The sequence below is a fragment of the Verticillium alfalfae genome, genomic scaffold, assembly GCF_000150825.1.
Source record: "Verticillium alfalfae VaMs.102 supercont1.9 genomic scaffold, whole genome shotgun sequence".
In the NCBI taxonomy this organism is placed as follows: Eukaryota; Fungi; Ascomycota; class Sordariomycetes; order Glomerellales; family Plectosphaerellaceae; genus Verticillium; species Verticillium alfalfae.
Genome location: NW_003315030.1, coordinates 738,312 through 763,453, shown reverse-complemented (window position 1 = coordinate 763,453; position 25,142 = coordinate 738,312). Strand labels below are relative to the sequence as shown.

Here is a 25,142-nt window from a genome sequence, read left to right as displayed (position 1 = left end):
GCCGAGGAATATTCCAGCACGAGAGACGGCGCGGCGAGGTTGAAGGCATGAGATGTGTCCGCATCACCGTGGTTGTCATGGTGAAACTAGGATCGGTGTGCGTTAGTCAAGTTCGATGGCCTCTGCGGCACGCTCGTGAGCCACATGCACAGGAGAGGAGAGTCCCTGGTCTAGACAGGGAAAGGGGATTCCAAGGCAGCCTTGGGCCATCAATGAGCTGCGGCTCCCGGGATGTTGCCTCAAAGGAGAGAGTCTGGTGTTCTAGAAGAAATGCCCCACGTCGTGGAAGGCTTGGAAAAGAAAAGTCATCCGAGGAACACAAGTCCTTCCCGCAAACGCCGCCCAACCAGACGGGACGGCAGCGGGGAGCAGGTCTCAAACTCGGGAGGAGGGGGGGGGGGCTTTGAAAAACCGGCAAACCTAAAACAAGGTCCTTTCCTGCAAAATTTGGGGCTGGGGTTACAATGGTCAAAGCTTGAGTCGTAGCCAGGGTCGTCCTGGCCCTCCCGGGGACACAAGAATGTGCGATTTGTGTTCAAGGGCTGTACCCGGTACCGAGGGTAGGTCGGTGCGAGCGGTGCGAAGCCTCCCACTAATTTGACTTGACCTCGGTGCGTACGCAGCGAGTCTGGCGTCCAGCAACCCAAAATGGTGTGTTCTTGATCTCGGTGACATCGGGGAGAGACCTGGTGAATGGCCGACACTATTACTGGGATGAACCAGACGATCCAGCAACGCCAAACCGTGTCTGGGGTTTATCCCCTTTAGGTTGCCCCAAATCCCCCAGTGTGGAGATGGGCCGCCATCAGACAACCAGCAGCTTGGCTTCTCTTGGTACCGCAGCGAGATTGCATCAAATGACGGACGGTCGACGCGACGGATGCTTCTGCCCAAAGCTGCATGGCACGCTGGCAGGCCATTCTCTGCACCCAGATGCGGGCCCAAGAACCGATGGGTTGGCCAAATGAGGTCATTGGGTGTCGCGTTTCAGCGGGTGAGCGGGTGAGTGGAAACAGCAATGTCCCAAGTTTGGATGGTGGTTCCCTGCCGGCCTCCTGGTGAAGCAGTGCCACGGGATAAATTAAAGACGGGAGAGTCGCGGGAGATGAGCAGAGAGAGGGGCCGGGCGGCACCGTCTCGAAGACACCGTTCTCTTCCTCTTCGAACAATACGAAGGCCGCATCTGAGAGCCCGAGAAGGGAGGTAGGTATCCAGCTCGGCAGCGGAGACGCTATACTCACACGGGGAGGTCCTCTCGTAGATGGCCTGCTGGCTCCGGCAGAGGCACAGACGGGTGGGTGCTTGGAGGAGGGCAGGACCCTGATGGTATGCGGCACCCATGTAACGTGGTTTGTCGGTTGCTCCGAGATCCCCAGTGGCCGGAGAGTCCCAAAGTCCTTTTAGCGCATTCGCAACCCGAATTAGGGGAGTGATTCCGTCCTGGCAAAAAGACCCAAGGACCTGAGCCCGGCATGTGCCCATGACGGGAGCGTCTCGCCGAGGAGGCCGGCGTGTCGCGTGCGGATGGTCATGAGTCGTCGATTGGTGGAGCAGCGAGGCTGCTGAAGGGGGCTTTTGAGATCCAATGATGTGGATGGCCTCACTGTCTGGTAGAAAGCAGTGCTGCCATGTACCACGAGTCCGATGCCGTCAACGACTCAGGCACTTTCTGCTCCCTGTCGACATGGCTAGGGGATCATGAGCTCCCTACCTTGGTAGGGATAGTGATGGTGATGATGATGTGTGTGTGGTTCGCAGAGGTGAAGCGGTGGTAAGAAGCACGGACAAAACCGACTGCTAGGCAAAATTATGGAAGCACCAGAATGCGAATGCGCGTGTCATCCTGCAGGCCTTGGCAGCAGGATCACCCCAGCATGTGCCTGCCAGCCAGCCCGCCAGCCCGCCTGGTGCCTGCCGCCCCCCGGCCGTCTGCTGCAAGACCAGCCAAGTTCCTGCTCCCGAGCAGACCAGACGGATAACGGGTTCGTTCAAGTGCGCTATGCAAGGCCTGAAGCCCACTGTGGCTGTCGGCCGTTGCAAGCCCGCATCTTGACATTTCTATCAACATGGCGCCATTCTAAGTTGTGTGCCACAGCAGCGGCCCCGCTCCTCGATGCACGACTCCAAGCTACCATGTAGGTTCCTTGGGTGAGGACAGCGAGATGTGAGATGTGATGTGTGAATCGCATATGCCATCGCACTCTCACGTGTCGAAGCGGGAGGTAACACGACAGATGAATGGGTGGCTTAGTCTTAGGTCACAATTCTGCCAAAGATCCGCTCTCTTCCTGTAAACTGCTACTCATGCAAGCAAGCCTGAATTGAAGAAAGACCCCCACACGTGTCGACCGTACATACCAGGAGTGGGTAATAGGCTATCAGTTCATACGTAGGTCGGCACTTTATCATCAAGCTTACGGTCACCATCTCGTCATAGGAAGAGATCGAATTGCATGACCGGTGGGTGTTGGTCGGTGACATAGCTTTACCGTTACCTGAGCATGAGCGACTCCTCGGCCCAGCGGGAGACATGTATTCGATTGATGGAGTCATGCAAGTCTGGCGAAAGGATCCCAGACAGGGTGTCAAAGATATCGATGTAGATATTTGGGAATTATGAGGATCTGGGCAGCCTTCGGAAGATGGATCGGCTGACAACTACAGACGAGATAGCCATCGAGCGCAAAGATATCACATGAGCGACCTGGAGTTCGAGATGTTCCGATCGCTGCAACCTCAAGCGATGCGCTGCTTTGCTGTGCTAGCATATGCTCTCCCAATGGAATGGTCTTCGCAGCGAGCCTCAGCTCACAAGGGGGAAGGGGGGGGGGGGTGGTCGCTTGCCTTACCCCCGTAAGATGGACATTGGTAACGTGAAAACGATCGTGATACAGTACTACCAGTGGCCGCTTCCCCGAGGTTCCACTCCACTGGCTGACTAACCCGATCTGCTTTAGCTAGCCGTTCGGAGCTTTTGGTTCAACTCGAGCTCGGAAAGCTCACAACATGGACAAGACCATCATACGCAACGCCAATTATCACGATACGCACCAGTTTGCCAGTCTCCCGCCACCAGAGCAGCGCATTCATCGACATTCAATCACCATAACCACTTGTCAACGATATTGTCTCGCCGCTCCAGGAGGAACTCGGCAGCGCACGCGACGCTTGATATCTGCGTCTTCTCCGAACACTGAACACCGACCTCTCCCCAACGCACCTGCCTCTCGCAGCCAGACCACCAGGCCACCAGCACCGCAGGCCAGCCAGGGCCAGAAGCCCACACCATGGCAGCGATGACAGCACACCCCTCGCTGGCGCCGTCCCGCGCCGCCCCCGACCTGGCCTCGCACACCGAGCCGGCCGCGACATTCGACTTCACGCCCTTCCTCCGCGCGACGCACCAGCACGCCCTCGCCGCCGACTCGGCGCCCGGCGGGCAGCCGGCGCACACGCACGCGGGCCGCGGCCCCTCGCTCGTGTGCAAGCACTGGCTGCGCGGGCTCTGCAAAAAGGGCGCCCACTGCGAGTTCCTCCACGGAGTACAACCCTCCGCAAGATGCCCGAGTGCAACTTTTTCACGCGAACGGCTACTGCTCCAGCGCGAGGAGTGCTTCTACGTGCACATCGACCCGCAGTCAAGCTGCCGCCCTGCCCCCACTACGACATGGGCTTCTGCCCCCTCGGCCCCGCCTGCGCCAAGAAGCACGTCCGCCGCGGGTTGTGCCTGTTCTACCTCGCCGGCTTCTGCCCCGCGGGCGCAACTGCCGCGACGGCCCCCACCCCGCGGTGGGAAGAAAGAACCTCGAGCCGGCCGAAGCTCCAAGGGCCGAGGGCCCAACGCAAGAAGGGGGGAGCTTCAAGCGTCAGGGAGGAGGTTCGAAGAGGAGGGCCGCCGGCCTCCATTGAACCGGCAAAAGGGTTAGCGAAAAGGAACGGGGGGGCTTCCGCCGACAGGGGGGAAAAGGAGGCTTGCCCCCGGGGCCAGGGCCGGTGGTGGTTCCGGCCCGCCGCAAGGGGGCGCGACCCGGGGGGGAAGTGGAAGGGCGCGGCAGGCGGTTTCCCGGGCCGTGGAACTGGGGGGAATAAGGTCCCAAGGGGAAGGGCAGGGGAGAGCCACTTGGTTTTCTTCCTTGAGGGGGGACTGGCCACGGCGGCCCGGATGTTCGAAGTGGGAAATAAGGCACAGAGAAGGGCCTGTGAAAGGGCCCGAATTGATACCAAGTTTAGAATCCTTCCTATTTCATTATAGAATCTGTACGTTCAGATCCCCAAGAGCGGGATTTCCTTCCCCATGCCAGGTTGTGTGGTGCACACGCGTTATGACGCCTTAACAAGTGCGTCTGTAAAAGGCAAGCAAACATGGGACGACGTGCTCATGACGTCGCAACATTGCTCTTCTCATCTCAGGACAGCGATAAGTCCTGGTGCACATTTCGCTTCCTTCCCGAGAACGTCATATGACTCGTCTGCACGCGAAAGCTCGTCACCGCCGATGCCCCATCATGAACGCCACGATACCGCGGGGCACCCACCGTCCGACAAATCCGTAGACACCGGCGCCGAGGCCTACGCGGACGGTGCCGCTGGTGATGGAGCATCAACAACGTCAAAGACGCATGTGCAGTGTCGCAGCGAAGCTGCCCTTGAGGCCTCGGATGCGTCCGGCCGAGATGCCGACGTGCTCTGCGTGACAAAAGTTGCGGCCGTAGGCGTGGCGCGCATCTCGGGCCACATGAGCGTCTCAGCGGCGTCGGCGTCAATGCCGGGGGCCCTCGATCAGGGCCCTTTTTGTACGCTGACGTGTGTGATGGCTTGGCTGGTGTGAAGCCTGCAAAGTCAAAAGGTGCCCAGCTGCATGTGGGTGACGGGGACACCGAGAGGCCTGAGCTCCGCAGTAAGAACTTCGGTGAAGGCTGAGAGGGCGGAGCAGACGGTCGCCTCCGGCGCGTGGAAGGGCGGGTTGATGGACGAGATGATCGAGGGGGTGAAGACCATGACCTTGGGCGGGTGCCACTTCTCGCCGGCTGGGCTGAGGCGAGCTGTGAGAAGGGGAAGAAAGGCCTGTATTGTGAGGATGGGGTGCAGGAGGTGGGTGTTGAAGAGGTCGGCAAAGCTGGAGGGTGGGATGGTGGCGATGGGAGAGGTCTGGTAGTTGAGAGACGGAATCAGGATGACGGACTTGAGCTCGAGGAAATTCGGTTTCGTCTTGGGTGCTGGAGCATGCGGTGACTGGAGGTACTGAGCAAACCGTTCGATAGCGCTGCCGGCACTTGGGGGCTGTTTGAACAGGTCAGTTCTGTGGTCCGTGGCCAAGAGAAAGAGGCAGGACGAGACTTACGTCGGTGGCATCGATCGTCAACGGCTTGATATCCGGCCTCGACATGTTGTGTACCATGGACTCGTCTTCAACGGCATTACAAACGACAAAGACGATGAACCCTCTCCTCTCCATGTCCAGCGACAGCGATCTCGTCAGAGGCAAGGTCGGCGAACCAGCGATGACGACAACCTCCAGGCGACCACCGTTCCTCGCACGCTTGGCTCTCCTCGTCTTACGGTAGAGACTACTACTCCTGTACGTCTTGTAGACGACAACGCCAAAGACGGCGACAGCAGCGCCCGTGACGAGCTTGTTCCGAGACATCCAGTCCCGAACTTGTTCGTAGCGCGTCACAGCGATGACCTCGATGGGTACGGAACGAGACACTGGCGTCGGGCGCACAGAGTCGGGAATCCATTGTGCTGAGGATAGAGTGTCGCGGACGACTTCGGCAGCCCTGTCGACCTGGCTATTGATCTGGTTGGCAATGTCGTCGGAGTACCGGCGGATGTGGTTGGGCAGGGACGAGAGCTTTGGATGGTAAGCATGGAAAGGGGGTTACAGGCTGCAAGAAGGGGAAGTACTTACGACGTCCAGAAATTGCTGGTCGTCGGCCGACATTTTTTAGTTCGTTGCAAAGCTGCGATTCAAGGCGTTGCTGCTGTCCGTCGTGGTGGTTTTGGTGTCGTACCGGTGCCTATGCCTGTACCTGTGGCGGAAGAATGAGGGCCAGTAGATGACGTTGGAGAAGAGCTTCGAGTCGCTGGAGCACTCGCTCGAGATCGGGTGTCGAGAAAGAATTGCCAGGCCACAGGTGGGGTCATTACAGCCGGCCACAGCTGGTCATTATGGTTCACTCAGAATGGCGATCATTACATGAATCTCGAGCATAGACACATACACATACACCTTGGCAATTTCACAGTACACTTCACCAGACAGCAAGAATTCAGTTTCGTTCGTTGTATTGTCCATGTATCGTTCATCGTGTCGTGCTCCAAGTTGACCAACTAATTATGCAATGACCACACATTCCAAAGAAGCATCATCACTGCGTCTGCGACGACTTTGAACAATCAGGGTCGTGAGATACTATGAAGCAACGTCTTCAGAACCTTCAGGGAGCGCCTCACACTTTCCTGGCCAAGCATCTCAACCGCACATAGGAAATCATCTCTCCACCGCTCCCATCCTGGCTGACATATTTCAACACGTCACTCGCCTCCCTCACAACCCCTTCAACAGCATCAGCCCCCTTCTCCTCCTCGACGGCATCCAAAAAAGGCCTTGCCCATCAACCGCACCCAGCCCTCGACGCCGCCCTCGCCTGCCGTCGTCGGTCGCCATTCTCTCTCCACCTTTTCAATCTTCCACCCCCCCGCTTCCTCCTCCATCGTCCTCGTCAGCCACTTCTCGTCAGGGAAGAACCACGGATCGGCCGCCTTTGCCTTGTCGAGGCCAATGACCCGTCCGGCGGCGAGCACAAGCGCCGTCCTCATCTCGGACACGTTGCCGAGACCGCCCATCTCGAAAGCAAACGTCGCGCCTGAGGGCAGCACGTCTCGCACGCGCGCAAAGAATGTGCTCGCCGTGTCCGGCTTGAGGATCCAGTGCATCGCCGCATTGGAGAAGGCCTTGGTGTACCTGAAGGGGAACCGGCTCCTGTCGAGGTTCATCTTGTTGGCGTCGACGACTGGAAGTAAAGAAAAAAACACCTCCATGTCAGTCGGCGTATGCAAAGTAAGTCACGAGATGGAACATGTACGCACCCTCGAACGTGCACCTGTCTCCGCCCGGCGCCGCCTCGGCAGCTCTGGCAGCGGCCGAGATCATGGATGGCGAGGCGTCGATGCCGTGCACGGCGCCTTGCCCCTGCGAGAGGACCTTGGCGAACTCAATGTTGAGCACGCCGTCACCGCAGCCAATGTCGAGAATGACGTCGTCCTTTTGAACGTCGAGCCATTGCACTACCTTGGTCGCGAGCTTGGGCACGAAGGCGGCTGAGTGCTGGTACTCCTGGCTGAATGTTAGCCTGGTGATTGACAGAGACGCCGGTTCGATGCAAGAGGAGAGCGCACCTCTGTAGACCAGTTGTCCTTCTTTTCGTCAGCCATGGCGAGATGTGGGTTCTTGCGAGCGATGAAATGAATGAAGTTAATTGTCTTGACCTTGAATTATCTGGTTTGACTAGAGATATGCCTGGTCGGTGCTGTCTTATATAGGTAGGTTGTGGTCATGATCCGGGTGTAAGTGGTTGACTGACAAAGATGGGGTCAAGCGACGAGGGCCGATCTCGGACCCTGGACATTACCATGCACGACAAGGCTTCAGCCATCACGCATGCAACTCGTACAATACATGATACACTCTGTGGAATGATTTGCCAGCAAACAAGGGGCTTACGTCGCTTGTTTTGGGGCATAGGCTTTGCATGGTTCATTTCGTGCAGTACATCGGACATGGTGGATTTCCATCGTCCGGATAGAGCGAGACCCAGTCTCGCTGCCTTGACCTGCAGAATCTACACTATGTTCTCTACTCAGTCAATTGCAAGCAGCTCGTACTTGTCGTCGCCCAGAGCATCCTCTACCCTCCGCATGAGGGAGAGCACCTTCTCCTCCTCCAGGCGGCGTCCCACGACCTGCACACCCACAGGCAGTCCATGCATAGCAGTCGCATCGTACAGCTTGTACGCTCCCCTTGCCACGCCGTTCAGCCTGCCGAGCTTGAAATCCTTGGGTAGCTGATCCAGGTTCTTGTCAACGTGAGTCACGGGCACCACACCGGCAGAGTAATCGAGCTGTCCACAAAGTCAGCCACACAGTCACAGCGGGCACATCCAGCAAGGAAAACTCACAAGGTTGAACATGAACGTGTATCCGCAGCTGCTGACGGCCTCTCCCATGCCGTCGTGCGGCACCGCCGGCGTCGCATTTGGTGGTGTCACCAAAAAGTCCACCTTGGCCGCCTCCCACCAGTCGAACCAGGCCAGCCGGATCTTCTCCCGCTGCGACACGAGCTTCCACGCCTCGAACGCGCTCTGCGGGCGAAAGTCGCGCACGAGGTCCGCCCACAGGGCGTCACGCCGCACGTACTTGGCCCACAGGTAGTAGAGGTACCGCGTGGGGCGCCACATGCTGGCGAGGTAACTGAGCTGGGCGGCGCCGGCGTCGACCCACTCGCCCGGACGGAGGAAGGAGCTGTAGGTGAGGCATCCGTCCGAGTTGAGGGCCAGGGACGCGACGCGCAGGATCTCGCGGAGGTGGGGCAGGTCAACTTCGACAATCTCGTGGCCCTCACGGCGGAGGGCGTCCTCCACCATCTCGACAGCGCGGAGGCATGCCGGGCTGGGGTCGACGACGCCGTCTGTGCGCATGATGCCGACGCGGAGCTTCTTCTTCTCGAGAAACTCCTTCTCGACGTCGTGCCGCCAGGGAATCGGGTGGACGGTGTAGTCGTAGTTCCACGGCTTCATCTCAACGATGGAGCGGGTAAAGTAGGTCAGGTCGTTCAGGGTGCGGGCCATGGGGCTGAAGACGCTGGGGATGCCCTCCTGGCCGGGCATGCTGGTCGTGATGCCCATCTTGGGCCAGCGGCCGGTGGAACATCGCAGGGAGTAGCAGCCGGAGAAGTGGGCAGGGACCCGGACGCTCCCCGCAACATCGGAGCCGATACCGATCCTGCCGCCAAAAGCAAGGAGAGCAGACTCACCGCCTGTTGAACCACCGGGGCTGTACTTGCTGTTGTGCGGGTTGGTGGTGCGTCCCCAGACGTCATTGGTGGATTCGAAGGAGAGGAGCGTGATGGGAAGGTTGGTCTTGACGTAGGGCACGGCACCGGCGTCCTTCAGCAGACGCACGACGGGGCCATTCTCGACAGACGGCTTGTTGGTGTGCATGGAATAGCCGATGCACGAGTCGTACCCAGCGACATGCAGGCTGTCCTTGAGGGAGACGGGGATACCAGCGAGGGGACCCTTGAGGTTGATAGATCCTTCCTTGAGCCAACCCTCGGCAGACTCCAGCATGACTTCGGTCAAGCAGTTGGTGCTCTCATGGGCTTTCAAGGCCACCTTTCCGTACGTCTTGAGAACGTCGATGGGCTGGGTAGCACTCTTCTGGACATCCTGGACAAGCTCTTGGATTGGCTTCTGCAGAATCTCCCGTTCCAGTGCAGAAAATGGTCCGTGGTAGGTCGTCAAGGAACGAATCCTGTGGGACCGCTGAGACTGCTTGGATTGACTGTGAGGGTGTAAGTCGTGATGATGCATGTAGCAGGGTCGATGGGGGTGGTGATCATGGTCAAAACCTACCAGTCTCGGCGGTGTTGGAGGTCAAATGGAAAGACCATAGCGAAGGGTCAAGGTGGGTAAGTTACGTGTGGGTCGCAGTGCTAGAAACAGAAGAATGAGGTTGGAAACTCGTGGCACCGACAATGGGCTTGGCGAGGTAGATGAAGGAAGAAGGATAGATAGGTCGTACGAGACCTGGAGCTGGGCAGTTCGTCCCTTGATACACGGTAGTTCGGAGCTGGTTTCGCGGGGCCCCGCGCGCGCCCCTCCAGGTAGGTAGGTGCACAGTGTACAGGGCGTGCGCCTTCCCCTATCGTGTCACGCCCTGGCCCGCTGATACCCGTGGGTCCACCCCCGGAGGTCCACTCTGCGTGCTTCCGATAAGACATGGCAGCCTCGGCAGCTTCGGTCAGATCGGTGAGGGTTTCCTTACCTTCGTGAATCGACACCACAGCAACGTCATCTTGGCTGGTGACAGACAAATCCTGCTTCCCATTTTCACCTTCCTGGTGAATGAGAAGCCATCTCTTCAACGGATGATGTAGAACAAACATTTGTACTCGCGAGCCGGCCCGCCGATCCATACTCACGAGGCCTCTTCTTACTGGATGTAGGTTGGAACACACCGCTGGCGTTCTCGCTTGAGTTCAACCATGCGTGGTCATGAGTGCCTGGCAATTTTCCTTTCTTTTTAGATACACGGAAACAGCCGCACCTTGCAGCTCGCCCCAGATGCCCATTGGAGCGACCAGGACACTGCATCTGGATGCAGCTGGGCCGCCAACCAGCGGGCACAGGCAGCGGCAATCGGTGCAGCGAACGCAACAAAGCAAAAACTTTTCGATTCAAGTCCTCCACAGTGCATTGTGGCCGCCCTATGAACATGGCCGCCCTTCCTTACAATGTAGCGGAGGGCCGCCTCTCCTTGCGGTAGTGATCCGCAATCAAGAAAGCCAGCTCCAGCGCCTGCTTCTCGTTCAGTCGCGGGTCGCAGAAGCTCGTGTAGTTGGTCGACAGATCGTCCTCGTCGAGGTTCTCGCTGCCGCCGAGGCACTCAGTGACGGCATCGCCTGTGAGCTCGAGATGCACGCCTCCGAGGAAGCTGCCCTGCTCCTTGTGGATCTGCAGCGTCTGCTGCAGCTCCTCGAAAATGTCGCCAAACTTGCGCGTCTTGATGCCGCTGCCCGTCGACTGCGTGTTGCCGTGCATGGGATCACACTGCCACACGACGCACTGCTTGTACTCGCTGTCCTCGACGGCGCGGATGTGCGCCGGCAGCAGGGAGCGCACCTTGGCGGCGCCGTAGCGGGTGATGAGCGTGATCTTGCCGGGCTCGCAGCTTGGGTTGAGAGTACGGAGGAGGGCGAGGAGGTCGTCCACCGGCGTCGTGGGACCGACCTTGATGCCGATGGGATTCGCGATGCCCGCGGAAGAACTCGACGTGCGCGTGGTCGATCTGTCTCGTGCGGTCGCCGATCCACAGAAAGTGAGCTGATGTGTTGTAGTATTCCTTTCTTGGGGGCGGACGCGGGGTTCGTTCGGGCCTCGACTGAAGAACGGGAGTCTCGAGAAGCCTCGTCAAAGGCTGTTCATACTCAAGAAGAAGACCTTCGTGACTGGTAAAGGAGGTCGACCGGTGTCGAGCTTGTCGCTCTTTGTCGGCGCCAATCGTGTGCAGGAACCGAAGCATGTCGTCAAGGAGGAGGACTGCTCGGAATACTCTCTTCAGCTCGGGTCGCGACATGACCAGGCCCCAGTCGAGGGGCCTATGAGATCAGCATTCCAGCATTAAGCGATGCTCGAATGTAGTTGAGTGTAGCTGAGGAGTGATGGTAGGCCCTGAGGGAGGTTGGTTAGTCGAGTTGATCGCCCTCATCTTGGATGTGGGGAGAAACTTGCTTGACAAGCCTTTGAGGATCAATCTCTCTCTCATCAACGTGGAATCCGTTTAATATGTCTCCTCTGAAAGAAGGCATCTCGACTCCGTCCACAACCTCGGTCGGGCTTGACCTGGGCTTCGCATACTGGCCTGCCATGCGGCCGATTCGAACGACCTTCTTGTCAGCACCCCAAACGAGGACCAGACTCATCTGCAGCAAGAGCTTAATCTTAGACTCGATGGCATTCTGCTCGCAGTACGAGAAGAGTTCAGCGCAGTCTCCGCCCTGGAGCAGGAATGCCTCGCCCTTGGCCACATCACGAAGATGCTGTTTGAGGGCGACAATTTCCTTGGGGTGGACAATGGGAGGCAACCTCGACAGTTCGTCAACGGACTTTTGCAAAAGCTTCGCATCTGGGTACGCCGGCGCCTGTTTGATGGGCTTGGAACGCCAAGAACCGGGCGTCCACTCTGGCGCAGGAGTTGCCATGATGATGGTAACCGTGGCTCGTTGTGACTCAGATGCTGGTATCACAAGAATTTCCAATTCGATGATGACAACGTGAAAGAGAAAGAGAGAGAGCGTTGTGATGCTGGAACGTTGCTCAGTATCTCCAACCTTTGGGTTTAATGAGTCACTCGTAATGTCTGAAATGACCTGGGATACCTGACGAGAGTAATGGCCAAATATGGTCCTCAATGAAGGTCCCTTCTGGGCAAACCAAATCTCATTGTGTGCAACACAGGTGCATGCGCGCTAGGCCAACCAGAGCTTTCGGAGGCTGCAGTTACACGGGTACTTGTGTGCAACGCGTGGCGCAACCGGCACGCCAAGTATCTCCCTAGCGCACGGTCTCCCTTTGCTCCAGTTGACACCACGACCCCACCACAGAAATCTTACAGCTTCCTTCCAGTGACCAGTGACCGCATCGAAAGCTCGCCTACCACCAAGAACGCCCACGTCACTGCTGAAGAATTCTCGACCGCTCAACCCTGATTTCAAGGTCGCATAATATACAAACCGACGCCCGCCAAACGACTGTTCCTGCGAAATGTCCGAGAAACAACCTCCTACCATTGTTGAGGGCGCCACGACTGGCGACGTTGAGGACGAAATCCCCGCCAACCAGGCCAAGTCCGCCGAAGACCGCAAGGCCGCTTCAGCTCTCGCCTCCCTCGAGGGTGGTGATGACGCGCGAGGGAACGATGTAGACGCAGAGGCTGCCAAGAAAGCTATTGGTAGCCTCGGCGGCGATCAGAAGAAGACCGGCGAGCCCGTTAAGAACGTCAAGGTCGAGGCTGCCGATGTGGCGTTGCTGGTAAGGACACGCGTCAATTCAGACGAGCTTTGCCAGTCAGGTATGCTGACCAGCCGAATCACAGGTTGAGGAGCTCGAGGTCACGAAGCCTAGGGCGACGGAGCTGCTGAAGGCGAACGAGGGGGACGCCGTCAAGGCTATGCGTGCGTTTGTCAGCGTTTGAACGAAACACTTGGGTGCCATTGCATTGGAAGGGGCGTTGAGGGGCGTGACAAGCGCTACGAGGATGGATCTTGGTGGGTATATCAATGCGCGGAGGCATCAATTGCTGACACGGTGTCCAGCTCAATCATTCCTTACGATAGACATGATACGACCATAGCACGGGCGATAGTGCCCTGCCCACTGCGGAATAGTAATATTCTACGCTCGAGACCGGTGCACCAAGTCCGCTGCCGCCCTGATGATCGATTGCCGTTGTGTTGCCGAACCTTGATAGTCCTCACAGCATGTGTGTCGCATTGCTGGTCTGAGGACTCTTCTTGTGGCATTGAGTCTGGCTTCGTGGCAATCGCCTGTTCGGCTATCGCCCTTCGAGAGGCATGACGCTTTGCCTCATGGGCTGCAGCTGCCCAACAAAGTGCGGCGTCCAGCGTTGGGCTGAAGTGATCAAGAGGGAGGGCAATGCGCAGCTCCCACGTCAGAAGAAGGTCTCATGTTGTTGGAGGACAGAAGGCACGGCGTGGTAAAGTGACGAGTCATTCAGACTTGCGGAGCATGGATAGCCCAACGATAATCACTTGTTCTCAAGGCAAGAATGGCGATTTAGGACCACGCGGGTCAGTGTCGTAGCCCAGTGCCAGATTGCAGGCTCGGTCTACATTTCTCCGAATGTGTGATCACGATGCACAAACAACACACCCCTCAAGCTCCTAGGACCAATCAAGAAATAACCCGCAGAACCACATTTCAACAGCCTGCGCACAATAAAATGATGCGGAAGAGAGGTAATGAGGGGATGGGGTTGTGGCGGCCACGCCTTGCCGTATCAGGCGTGACCGAAGACGCCGACTGAAGCCGTTGAAGGAATGAGTGAGGTGGGTGATGCGAGCGACGGAACAAGACCCCGCTGCGCCGGATAATGGGAGCTGGTTGTGACGGGGGCGCTTGCGGTCGCCACGACATCAGACCTCGGTGAGACGAGACAGCCAGTCATGGCGTGGCTCGGTCAGGCTGCAGGTGGTGCGATGACCATTAAGAGTCGTATGTGCTGACATTGGGCCTCACACCTTGAAATTACAAAGTACAAAGCAGTAGGCACCCGTGACCTGGTATGTGAGGTGGCCTGTGTCACCCGGTGTGCGCTCCATCCGATCCGGCCATCCGCCCAACGAGGAAACCGGTAGGCGCAGGTCTGTCGTGCATATGCCCGCCACAACCACGGCTGTTCCCTGACGGTGGTGGTGGTGGTGGCAGAGGAAGATCTGGACCGAGAGAGGGATTTTGTACAGAGGCACATTGCGCTGGTTCACTTGGGTGGGGGGATGAGGTAGATTATCCGGCGACGCTTCCGGCACGACATGCCAATGAGGAGGCCGAGCATTCAGTCAGCGGGTGTTGAAAGCAGGGGTGTCGTGGGCCAAGCTCGGCATCATGGAAGCTGGAGCGATGAGTCGGCAGAAGAAAGAGCCAGACAGTCCAGGTTTGGAGACCAGGCACTGAACCTAGGACACCGAGCGGCCACTTGTGGTGAAGCTTTTGACAGGGTGCTAAGTTATGCCCACCAGGAAGCGGGTGGGTGATGGCCCTGGTGTGCACATGGGTAACAACCCGACCGGACGGGGTACCTGGTCAGGTCAGGTAGTCTAAAGTGCGGGATTCGGTCTTCGAGAAACGACGTGGGTGGCTGGTAAAACCGTTTGGGTCATCCCGTCATGCATCAAACTGGGCACATGCCTAACAGATGGTCAGACCCGTTAGAAACTTTGTGTTGCCTGGAAATGGTGTCGCGAATGACTTATTCGTCGAGAGCGGTCCACGCAATCGACATTGCCCGCCATGAGCCGGCGCATTACTATTGATGTAGATTGCCAACTTGTCGCATGTTTTAATATCGCGCTCCAAGAGGTGCAGAAAAGCCTCGGTCCTGGTGGCCATCGACACCACAAGCTTGGCCGCCCGTCGTGGTCGATGATCGGCCTACAAGTGGGCGCCGCGTTTCTCTCGACACTGTCAGGCTTGCCGTCTGCTGCTGGCGTGAGACATGCTCAGCCAACGCGGGGAGACTACGGCCGGCTACCAGTCTGGGCTAGTAGATTGGAGCCTGGTGGTCATGAGTGGATGGTGTCTGGCTGGACTTCCCGAGTTGACCGAGGGTATGTTGTAATCGGTGCCTCTGGGAAGCGAAGCTGCCCAACTTGACAGGATCGCGAAATCGCTCTGAAGACTCGCTCCTAGGGGCTTGGCTGTATGGCCAGGCAGTGACGTCGGGTTGCCAGGTTCTTCGCCTTGTCGAGATGCGAAGCCCTGCACGGAGGCTTGCGACGTGGTCTGCTTCCACCATGGCGCATCCATCAGAAAAGAGACATCGGACCGTTGAGTCCTTGCCGGGAATCTTCTCCGATCAACGGGCGGCGAGCTGTCGGCGAAGCCAGGTCAATGTTGTGTTCGAGATAAGATCTTATTCCAAGCCGCCGTACGTGTATGTATGTATGTGTGTGTGTGTGTGTGTGTGGCCAAGGTGCATCGCGGGGTGCCTTGTAGGACGGGTCCTCTCCGCCATTGTTGCCGATGTCATCCCGCGCCGCCCCTGCACTTGCCCTGCTTGTAAATTGCATTTAATTCTTCGAGCCGGGACAAGCGCGCCGTGAAACGATTGTTGTGTGCAACCATCAGGGCGATCCGGCCGAGTCTCGAACGCCCGCCTTGCGATCCGTCGGCTCTTCTATACCAAGCCCAAGGAGCAGATTCAACGACAATGGCGTGAGAAAGGGAGAAGAAGCCCGCGATCCAGGTGCAATATCAGACAGTCACAGGCAAGGCAGGAAGAAAGTAGGCACAGCACCCGAAGGCCGTGGAACTCACGAGGGCGTACAGAGATTCGGCAAGACCAGTTGTCCTCTGCTGCTACCCTCCGGTCCTCGGTGGGCCCCTGCCATGACCAAGTGCTGTGTTCGGTGTCGTACCCCTCGGTGCGCATGCACGAGCCAGATGGCTGGAGCACGTCCCCTCTCTCCCCCACCCGCACACCCTAGCACGCACCTGCCCATCGCCAGGGTTCGCGGCTGTCGGTCAATGGCGCCTGCCCTCCATTCGTCCCGTCTGGCCTCGGTCGGCCGCCGCTGCGTGCTTGTGGGTGAGGTGAGGTGCAGTAGGGAAGGAAGCAAGGGAAGGTGCGGTGCGATGCGAGTGCAGGTGCGGGTGCGGGTGCGCAAGTCACTCAAGTCAAGTTCGAGTGTGCAATAGCAATAACAATAGCAATTGCAAGCCCAATCGTTGGTTTACTGCAACGTCCCCTCCTTCCCAAGCAGGCAGACGCACGTCAGGTCCATTTCTCTCCGGCCGGTTTGAAGCCTTAACCCGGCCATCACCTCTCACCTTTCACCTTCGCCTCTCACCTGGAATTCCCCGTCTCACGTCTACGAAGGAGACAAAACTCGCGCACCTCGAATCTCGACAAGCATCCCTCACAGCCACCTGCAGTACTCGCCAGTGTCGAGTGTACAGAGCTCGAGCCTACGCGCATACGCCCACTTGGTCATACGCGAGTCGCGTTCCCCCCTCCTGCCCCTCTCCGTTTTCTAGTTCCGCCTTCCAAGGTCGCTTCCCCTCGCCGTTCACGTCTACATCCACGCCTCAGGTCCATCTCCGCGGTCGGTGAAGCTCGGTGGGGCGCAAAGGTTAAAAACAAAGCACAACACACCCTATCGTTACCCGCCCCATCGATACTTGTACCGCCCGCGCGGCACTTTATCACTCACATTTTCACGTTCATTCGATCATGGGCCCTCGTGTCTTATTCTGATCAACATGCATCCGGCTCCCAGCCTGCTCGAGGCACCCCCCAAGACAAGCCCCTCGGACGAGCCCGCCCGCGCAACCTCCGTGCCGTACCAACAACAACACTCACCCAGCCCCCAGCAGTCAAGTGAGCAGATGCCGCAACCACAGGAAGAAGACCATGCCATGGTCGACATGGATCCTCAACTGCAGCAGCAGCAACACCAGCTCCAGCAAGAGCAGCTCCAACAAGAGCAACAGCTTCAACAGCAGCAGCAGCAGCAGCAGCAGCAACAACCGCAACAGCAACAACAGCAACCGCAGCAGCAGCTCCCTTCAGTCACCTCACCCAACCACCAGACGTTGAACCCCAATCCGGCCTCACCGCCGATGAGGAAGGACACCAATTCGTCCGTGTCCACTACGGCCACCACGGCCACCATGGCATCTGCTGGCACCGAGATGTCAACAGAGACAAACAACACATCGTACAGTGCCGACACCTCTCCTAACCTTACCTCCATCTTCCACATTAAGGATGGAGCCGACATGTCTAACCGGATTCGCGCGAGCGGGAGGCGAACCGGCCCTTTGTCTTTCCAACAGAGAGAGAAAGCTGCTCTCATTCGAAAACTCGGCGCCTGTCTCGACTGTCGTCGCAGGCGCGTTGCTGTAAGTCTGAGGCTACAGGGCCTCACATAATCCATTGCCCGTGCGCCGGCCGACTGTTGCTGATACTGTTTATGACGATAAGTGTCATCCCAGTCATCACAATATGAGTTGGGAAGACGCAGTCGAAAAGTTCAAGAACTCGCTGCCCGGCATGCAGGGTAAGAGCCACACCGGCGGCCAGAGGCCATTGAGCCCTCAAGACCAGAGCCTGAAGTCAATGTATGGCGACCAAGAGATGGATATTGACTCTCCCTCTGGTCGATTGGGCGAGTCGCGCATCCGAACGCCCTTGCCATCCGGCCCCAGGCTCGACAAGCCGGGAGGTCTGACAGGCATCGAAGTCAAGACCGACTTGCAGACAAATGTTGCTCGTATCTTGTCCAACCCTCACCGCAGTCGCTATGCAGGTGCTCAAGTATTGTTGCTTCATTGGGCTGGCGACCACGACCCCCATGTTAGCTCGGCTGTCAATGAACTAGCCGACGTCTTCGATCAGTACTATCGATATACGTTTCAAATCCAGGCTATTCCGTCCACTTCAGAGAGCTGCAAAAGCCCTTGGAGGTGGCTATCGCGGAAGATTACTGATTTTTCAGAGGAGCGCGACCAGCGTGATGTCCTCAAAATCGTCTACTACAACGGACATTCGTACCTTGATGACAACCGCGAAATGGTTCTCGCCAGGTGAGATCTAGTCTGCACATTCAGCTGGAATTCAACCTTGTGCTGATACCAGATAGCTCGAGGGACAGGGAGAAGGCAGAGACACTCCGCTGGAGTGGAATACAGCAGGTCTTGGAAGAAGCCTGCGGTGACACGCTTATTCTCATGGATGCTGCATACTATCCGTCTTCTAAGATGGTGCGCCAGCAGGGTGTTCTTGAACTAATCGCTGCGGCCGTCTCAGAGGAGCATTTCAATGAGCTTGAGCGGTGCTCTTTCACCAAATTATTGGTGGAGCAACTCAAGACACGAGCATCACATCGTGTACCGAACCCGCTTACAGCTGCCGAATTGCACTCCAAGCTTGTGTCTAGCTATCCGACGTTCATTCAGGACAGAAACGGCGACAGGGACCTGGTCACGACATCACCTTCGCCTCTCCACATTCAGATTGCGGGCAATCCGAGACTCGCATCAATCCTTGTTGCGCCTATGAACATCAGCCCGCAGCGCAACAGCTTGCCTTTTGCGCCAGAAGGTCAACAACTTGTACTGTCCGTTCGCGTGGGTGATGAGCCCATCGACGTTGACAGCTGGACCGAGTGGTTGCGGCAGATGCCCGAAGCTGTGAAAGAAATGAGAATCGACGGCCCATATCGTCCAATCCGATGAGAGATCATTAGTCTTCGTACAGATGATTCACAGGGATGCTTTGGACGACTACTCCCCTTCACGACTCACGCTTGGGCCGCAATGCGAATTTTGACGACATGACCACGACGTTTTGATTTCTAGACGATGAGGTATGCTTACGACAGGGTGAAACGACGGAAGGACAAACGGCGAAGGAGCACGGTATTCGTTCGCATCAAGGAGGAAGAAGGGCATGGCGCAGGCCTCGGGCGAATGTCGGTGGGTTTTTGTAGGGGATATACCAACCTGTTGCTCTTACTGAGGAATAACAACCCACTCTGCTCATCTCATTCTACAACAAGAAACTGACATGCAAGCTATCTATTAACACGTATTCTCTGCAGGCTTAATCACGGCCCATCCAGCGAAGACACAGTCGTCACAATCGTCCCATTTTACTCCTTCAACCTCTCCAGCACCAAGCATGATGCGTCCACATACAGGTATCTTGTCTGTCACTAATCATAGCAGCTCACCTCGATTACCACATCACCAGCGCCGCAACAGCCAAGCTCACACCCACGCCCCAGAAGCTTGCGCGCACAATGCCAGCAGCATCCTCCTTTTCATCGGACCCGATAATGAAGCCTGGCTCGAAGGAGCTGACGCTCGCCGAATCGGTCGATCCGTCCCAGCAGTACCGCTCGAAACAGCGCGTGCACGCTTCTGGCACAGTCTCGTTGCCGCGGTGCAGGCTCCTGCTGAGGACGGCGCAGGCAACACAAACGGGCCACTCGCTGTCGACCGTAGCATTGCCCTGCGTGGCGGCGTTGAAGCCGTTGCGGATGATGGCGTCGCGCTGGGCGGTCGGGTAGGACGGGTTGAAGGTCGAGACGTTGCTGTGAGCGGTGTAGGGCGCGTTGGGGACGTAGACGATGAGCGGCGGCAAGGACTGACCGTCCTCGAGGGTAAAGTTGTTCGCGTCGCATCCGAAGAAGGTGGGGCGCTGGTTGAGACGCTGGTTGACGAACGTCTCGGCATCCGGCACGGGCGGGAAGAGGGTGCCGTTGCCGATGGCGGTGCCGGCGCGGTCATAGGTCGCGCGGAGGGCGGTGCCGTTGGGCCAGTTGAAAGTCGTGTCGGCCGAGGAGTCGACGGCGAAGATGACGTCGACGGCGCGGAAGGGCTGGATCAGGGGGTGCAGCGGGATGTTCTGAAGGTCCATTCCGCCGTCGACGAGGGACAGCTGGTCGGACTCGTGGTTGGCCGAGTCGTTGGTCGGGTTCCAGCCGAAGAACGGGTTGGGCGCGTACTGGGCAATGTCGTTTTCGTCGGCGTCGAGGCGATCGAGAACGTTGGTCACGGACTCGATGAGGAACTTGGGAATGTCCGCACTCTCGGCGACACCGGTAACATTTTGCAGGATAAAGGCGTTGAAGAGAGAGGACGAGGTGCCCATGACGAAGCCCAGCTGGTCGAAACCGCGGACGCACTCGCCATCGCGGGCGATTTCACCGTTGGAGAAGTTGGAGGCCAGGTAGCGCAGCGGCGCAAAGCCGTAGGTCGTGGGGTCAAAGCTGCCGAGCTCAAAGGGGTTGAACTCGTAGACGGGTGGCATTGAGGGAGATGATGCGCTCACCGGGCGCACGGCCGTCCGCGACCCAGGATGGGGAACGGCGGTGTCCGGCGTTCTTCGAACTGCTCCCGTGTCGGCAATGGAGGAGAAGGTGTAGGCCGGCCCGCCGTCCGGGGGGTTGATGAGCTGATAGGAGAGTGCGCGGCCCCAAAAGTCGGTGATTGATGGTGTCCCAGCCAGCACCCTTGCGGGCGACATCCGCCGACGACGGTCGACCAGTAGTCGGCCGGTGTTGAGGATGGGAGATGCCGGACTTCCTCGGGCCCACGGAAGATGGGAACGGTCGAAGCGCCAGACGGAGGAGCCATCGGACCCTTGGTTGTAGATCAGGGACGGTGGAGAAGTTGTTGGCGAAGATGGAGCCGACGAGCCAGCCCTCCGCCGGAGAGCTGTCAAGTAAGGTGGCGGATTGAAGCAGGCGGCGATGGCGCCGGTACCGTGTCGGATGCGCAGGGTACGAGAATCGCAGCGAAGGGAAGCCGGCTCCCGTTCATGAGAGCACGGTAGCCGCCGCCAGACACGGCAATGGCGATGTTGGGCAGCGCCGTGGCGTTGTCACGCACGCGATCAATGTAGGCGCCTGCGTCAAAGTCGGGGATGTTGGCGCGGGTGAGGAGCTCGCGCATGGGGTCAATGGTGTTGTTCCGGCGACGGGGAAGCCACTCGGCCTCTCGGTCTGAGAGGCGGTCGGCCAGACGGATCGAGGGCCGGGTCGAGGGCAGTCGACGACCTTGGGCTCATAATGACCGCTCGGCGAATCGGGGAGTGCGCGAATGTCGACGGACAGAACAGACAAGCCTTCTGAGCGCTTAGCCGCGACCGCGTCCACAGCGCTCACATCGCCGGGGAGCGCCGCTGCGGGATGGGCGATGGAGGCGGCGAGCCATAACAACGAGTGCGAGAGTTTGGCCATATCCAGCAAAAGTTTGGGTTATCAATTGGGTGCCAATGTTATGAAAGGGCTTGTAGGAAGGACGAGAGAGAAAGAGAACGATAAACACTGAGCGGCAGCTGAACGACAAACTTCAGCTCGAAGAGAAGCTAACAGCGCGTGGCTGTGGGTGTCGAGACGCGCCTTGGATGAACCAGAAGAAGTGAAAAAGCAGCTCCGCGAAACGAAGGGAAGCGAGGACACGGCGATGGAAGGGAATTAAAGGTTTGCCTTCTTGGGGCATCGAGATTGATAGATGCAGAACGGACAGGCCAACGCCAAACGGCGATCCCCTGAAGATCCACCAGCAGCTCAAGCACAGAGAGGGAGCCGCAGTCTCGCGTATGACGCAGCCCGAGGAGGCCACCCGGGCCTAAGCTCGTTCAGGCTGCGTTCAGTTCGGGATCCTCGGCCAGGGTGGGGGGAGGGTGCCCAGGAAACGGGACTAGGGGGGGGGGCCTGAAATGCGAGAAGAGCGAGCGGCTTGTACGAAAAACACCGGATCGGAACGAATGCGATGTGCATGATTGCGACAGGGTTCTGCTCATGCTGCGGTGAGACGTGAGACGACGGATCAGTGTGAGACGGATGTTGTACGCTCTGAAGGAGCTGACGCAGTACCGCCTATCAGCAATCCATCTGTGGTGCTATTTTGACAGCTCAGTCAGACGGTCAACGGCCCTCTGCGCATGCTGTGAGTTTGCAAGGGGCTAGCTGGTGGGCTGAGGCTGCCAGTACGTCCTGCTTTGGGCGCTGTGGCGGGTGGAGTGAAAGAATCGCCCTTGTCGTACATGAAAGTGAAGAAAAGTGTTGCCGCAACAGGCAAGCGGTACATTGCCAATACGCGGAAATGTGTTGTACAATGAGCACCGATGACGATGATTCGGTGCTAAACGCTGTAGTGCAATGGCGGTGCTTGTGGGTTGGACTTGGACTTCATGCAACAGCCAACAGCATTGGCCAAGACGAGGAGGGGCCAACACGGCGACGTGTTTGGACGGACCATCAAGGACTAACGAAGACTCGGTGACGAAAACATCGTGGCGTAGCACCAGAGCATCCAACTGTGAGTGAGCAGGCGAGAGCTGTCGAGAGCCGTCTCCCATCCTGCGAAAGCGCTGGGCAATGAGCAAATAGGGCATCCATTCCCCTAGCAGGAAGGGTGGGCAGAGAAGAAAGAAGCTGGCACCAAACTCTGTCTCGCCCTAGATCCATCTTCACAGGGCGCGCCGCCTCTCTGGCACGAAGCTGCCGTCTTGGCTCGAAGGGTTTCCCCGTCGGTCTTCATGTCACGCACGGCCGCCGAAATCAGCCCTGTCGCTGACATTCTGCCTGACGAAATGGCGGTTTGCAGGGGAACGGGGCGTTAAAAAGTCCCGAGCGCGAAGGAGAAGACAGGGGGTGGGAGAGACAGGGACGCGTATGCTGGCGGTCGTGTGTGCGTCCTTCGGGTTTCGCGGCCGCATTATCGAGGAGTTCGCGTCGTGAGGCCCTCGCGAATCTCGCTGGGAGGGTGTCCCATCATTCATTGGCTTGATCGTTCGAGAGATCGCGTGACTCCACGCGACTGGGAGGCAATCGGTGTCTGTAGTCCGAATTCCTTGTTGCTTTGCTTGGGTCGCCTTTTCTGGCGCCATTGCGACATGTGATGGGCAATTGGCACGCCTCTGTTTAGAGAGCATGTAATTAGTTGGCCGTGTGCGAATCACGGAGCCCCATTCATCCGCGGCTCTGAGGTTTGAAACTGGGTTTCTCGTGGCATTCCTCGACGGCGGGTGGTCTTCATGGGCGTCATGAGTGTTGGACGCAAGAAGCCGTGACATTAAGCCCACTCAAAGTCTAGCGCAATTTGATCGAAATAGAAGTTTGTTTTGGAGAATATGATCCAAAGGAAGACTGTATTCTTCAACAACAAACGGGCGTGTGGTCTAGGGGTATGACATCTGCTTAGCATTGATCTGATCAATACTAAACTGCTGAAGGTCCCGGGTTCAATTCCCGGCGTGTCCACTTCTTTTTGCGATTTGCGCCTCTATGCTCCGGATCACGACCAGTGCGTGTTCTTGGTGTGCCTCGTCTTTTTGGCTGCCCTTTGGCTAGAGCGGTGCTGAGTGGGTGACCTATCTCTGTCACAACCTCTCAAGCATTCGTCACTTTACCCAGTGAAATGGGAGATCCGCTGCTGATGGCGATGTCGTGATGAATATGGATGGTCGACAATAGTGTCTCTGTGCACCTTGTGACGACGAGTGTGAAGTGATGCGTGGTTCAAGATAGAACAATGCATCTTGTATTCGTCCGAGCCGAATCACTGGTCCTTCAATAGTCTTTGCGAATTTCATTGACAGCATGGTAATTACTGCCATCCACCGGCATTTCAAAAGCATTGTTTATGGGAACTATTGATTTTGATATGACAATCATGGCTCGACTGTTGACGATCGCTCCGACACCAGGCCAAGAACGTCCATCCTAACCTGCTTCACGTTTCAATGCTCAAATGGTAAGCAGCTGTTTGCGGTCCAAAAAAAAAAAAGGCCAGCCAGAAGGAAAGCTGGCCTGGGCAGACACGATACGAATCGAACATCCCCCCATACGACAGTCGCAGGCAGTCGGATCCATGGCTGTTGTCATACACCAGCAGCATGTTGTACTTGATAATCTCTCCGTATGCAAAGACATGTGAATGTGGACGGACTGTGTCAAGAAAATGAGATTTCAAACCTGCTATTTTGTTTACCATCTACATATATCTTTCACTACCTCAATCTTCACCTCACCATCAGCATTGAAAGAGAGAAATGAGCCGACAGCTGCCAGCGGGGTTGGCATCTGTTGACGGCCAGGATCCGAAGTCCAAGCGGGGTGCCCTGGTGTTTTGGCCCCCATTGGTCACGCGGAGCTCTGGTGGACCCATCTATGTTGACCCGGCAACAGGAAACACGCTGACCACACTATCAACAAAAACCCCAAGCTGCTCTCTGGAGGCCTGCTCCTGGCTCCCAACCTGCTGAACCACATCACCATGTAAAAAGACACACTCGACCACCTTCGGATAACCCCAATCACTAGTTACTAACCCATCAGCAAACCCCGACATCTATACCCCCTCCCCCCCAAGAAACCATCCCAACCCACCCCGAGTACTCCCCGCCAACTCGAGGCAGCATGGACCCCCAATCACCACCCAAGCGGATGACACGCGCCCGCGCCGCCGCAAAAGCTAGCGATGCTGGGCCCAAGACGACCAAGATTATGACCGCCGCTGCCAAAGCCAAGGCAGCGCCCGCCGCCACAAGAGCAACAGCGTCGTCCAAGAGGAAAACCCGCTCTGACGAGGACGAAGAAGACCACAACGAGACGTCTTCGACAGAAGCCCCAGCACGCGCCACCAGGGCCCGTGGTCGTCCCAAAAAGGCTGCCGAAGAGCCTGGCGAAGAAGAAGCGACATCATCAAGTGCCCCTGGACGGGCAACGCGTGCCAGGGCTGCCGCACGCAAGGCCGCCGCTGACGTGCCCAAACCGGAGCCTACCAAAGAGACGGCCCTCAAGGCAACCCGCGGGCCCGGCCGGCCGAGAAGGCTTGCGACACAAGAAGATGCCCCGGCTGCGTCCGAGCCGCCCAAGAGGACGACACGCACACGTGCTGCCACAGTGACGGCTGCGAAGCCGGTCGTCAGGAAGAAGGTCACATTCGAAGAGCCCGAGAAAGAGAATGTCAATCCGGACGAGGGCAAGAAAACACCCGGTCTGCGCGGCAGGCCTGTTCGCAAACCGCCTGTGCCCAAAGCGGCGAGGCCGACGACCAAGACGGCGGCGACTGCTGCGGCCAAGGAGACCAAGGAGACAAAGGCAC

General features: G+C 57.7%; 10 protein-coding genes and 1 non-coding gene across 11 annotated transcripts; 5 read left to right on the top strand and 6 right to left on the bottom strand.

Moving 5' to 3' along the window:
- Positions 1-3,287: 3,287 nt before the first annotated feature.
- VDBG_07186 (mRNA 3'-end-processing protein YTH1) lies at positions 3,288-3,926 on the top strand (the record flags this gene model as incomplete). Its single annotated transcript, XM_003002569.1, has 1 exon — positions 3,288-3,926. The coding sequence occupies one exon, from the start codon at positions 3,288-3,290 to the stop codon at positions 3,924-3,926; it is 639 nt and encodes a 212-aa protein (XP_003002615.1).
- A 913-nt stretch (positions 3,927-4,839) lies between these two features.
- VDBG_07185 (conserved hypothetical protein) lies at positions 4,840-5,944 on the bottom strand (the record flags this gene model as incomplete). Its single annotated transcript, XM_003002568.1, has 3 exons — positions 4,840-5,280; positions 5,342-5,854; positions 5,912-5,944. The coding sequence occupies 3 exons, from the start codon at positions 5,942-5,944 to the stop codon at positions 4,840-4,842; spliced, it is 987 nt and encodes a 328-aa protein (XP_003002614.1).
- A 626-nt stretch (positions 5,945-6,570) lies between these two features.
- VDBG_07184 (conserved hypothetical protein) lies at positions 6,571-7,437 on the bottom strand (the record flags this gene model as incomplete). The annotated part of the gene is made up of 3 exons (XM_003002567.1): positions 6,571-7,016; positions 7,093-7,339; positions 7,402-7,437. The coding sequence occupies 3 exons, from the start codon at positions 7,435-7,437 to the stop codon at positions 6,571-6,573; spliced, it is 729 nt and encodes a 242-aa protein (XP_003002613.1).
- Positions 7,438-7,862: 425 nt separating this feature from the next.
- VDBG_07183 (acetamidase) lies at positions 7,863-9,747 on the bottom strand (the record flags this gene model as incomplete). The annotated part of the gene is made up of 3 exons (XM_003002566.1): positions 7,863-8,123; positions 8,181-9,564; positions 9,636-9,747. The coding sequence occupies 3 exons, from the start codon at positions 9,671-9,673 to the stop codon at positions 7,863-7,865; spliced, it is 1,683 nt and encodes a 560-aa protein (XP_003002612.1).
- Positions 9,748-10,511: 764 nt separating this feature from the next.
- Positions 10,512-10,823, bottom strand: VDBG_07182 (phospho-2-dehydro-3-deoxyheptonate aldolase; the record flags this gene model as incomplete). The annotated part of the gene is made up of 1 exon (XM_003002565.1): positions 10,512-10,823. The coding sequence occupies one exon, from the start codon at positions 10,821-10,823 to the stop codon at positions 10,512-10,514; it is 312 nt and encodes a 103-aa protein (XP_003002611.1).
- Positions 10,824-11,467: 644 nt separating this feature from the next.
- VDBG_07181 (phospho-2-dehydro-3-deoxyheptonate aldolase) lies at positions 11,468-11,983 on the bottom strand (the record flags this gene model as incomplete). The annotated part of the gene is made up of 1 exon (XM_003002564.1): positions 11,468-11,983. One exon carries the CDS (start codon positions 11,981-11,983, stop codon positions 11,468-11,470), a length of 516 nt encoding a protein of 171 aa, XP_003002610.1.
- Positions 11,984-12,545: 562 nt separating this feature from the next.
- On the top strand, positions 12,546-12,975 carry VDBG_07180 (conserved hypothetical protein; the record flags this gene model as incomplete). Its single annotated transcript, XM_003002563.1, has 2 exons — positions 12,546-12,812; positions 12,877-12,975. 2 exons carry the CDS (start codon positions 12,546-12,548, stop codon positions 12,973-12,975), a joined length of 366 nt encoding a protein of 121 aa, XP_003002609.1.
- Positions 12,976-14,332: 1,357 nt separating this feature from the next.
- Positions 14,333-16,217, top strand: VDBG_07179 (predicted protein; the record flags this gene model as incomplete). Its single annotated transcript, XM_003002562.1, has 3 exons — positions 14,333-14,546; positions 14,839-15,127; positions 15,713-16,217. The coding sequence occupies 3 exons, from the start codon at positions 14,333-14,335 to the stop codon at positions 16,215-16,217; spliced, it is 1,008 nt and encodes a 335-aa protein (XP_003002608.1).
- Positions 16,218-16,781: 564 nt separating this feature from the next.
- VDBG_07178 (conserved hypothetical protein) lies at positions 16,782-18,758 on the top strand (the record flags this gene model as incomplete). The annotated part of the gene is made up of 3 exons (XM_003002561.1): positions 16,782-17,423; positions 17,506-18,107; positions 18,164-18,758. The coding sequence occupies 3 exons, from the start codon at positions 16,782-16,784 to the stop codon at positions 18,756-18,758; spliced, it is 1,839 nt and encodes a 612-aa protein (XP_003002607.1).
- Positions 18,759-19,260: 502 nt separating this feature from the next.
- On the bottom strand, positions 19,261-21,268 carry VDBG_07177 (lysophospholipase; the record flags this gene model as incomplete). Its single annotated transcript, XM_003002560.1, has 3 exons — positions 19,261-20,744; positions 20,858-21,031; positions 21,103-21,268. The coding sequence occupies 3 exons, from the start codon at positions 21,266-21,268 to the stop codon at positions 19,261-19,263; spliced, it is 1,824 nt and encodes a 607-aa protein (XP_003002606.1).
- Positions 21,269-23,203: 1,935 nt separating this feature from the next.
- VDBG_15147 lies at positions 23,204-23,296 on the top strand. The gene has a single exon. It is a non-coding gene; the product is annotated as a tRNA-Ala (tRNA).
- The last annotated feature ends 1,846 nt before the right edge of the window (positions 23,297-25,142 follow it).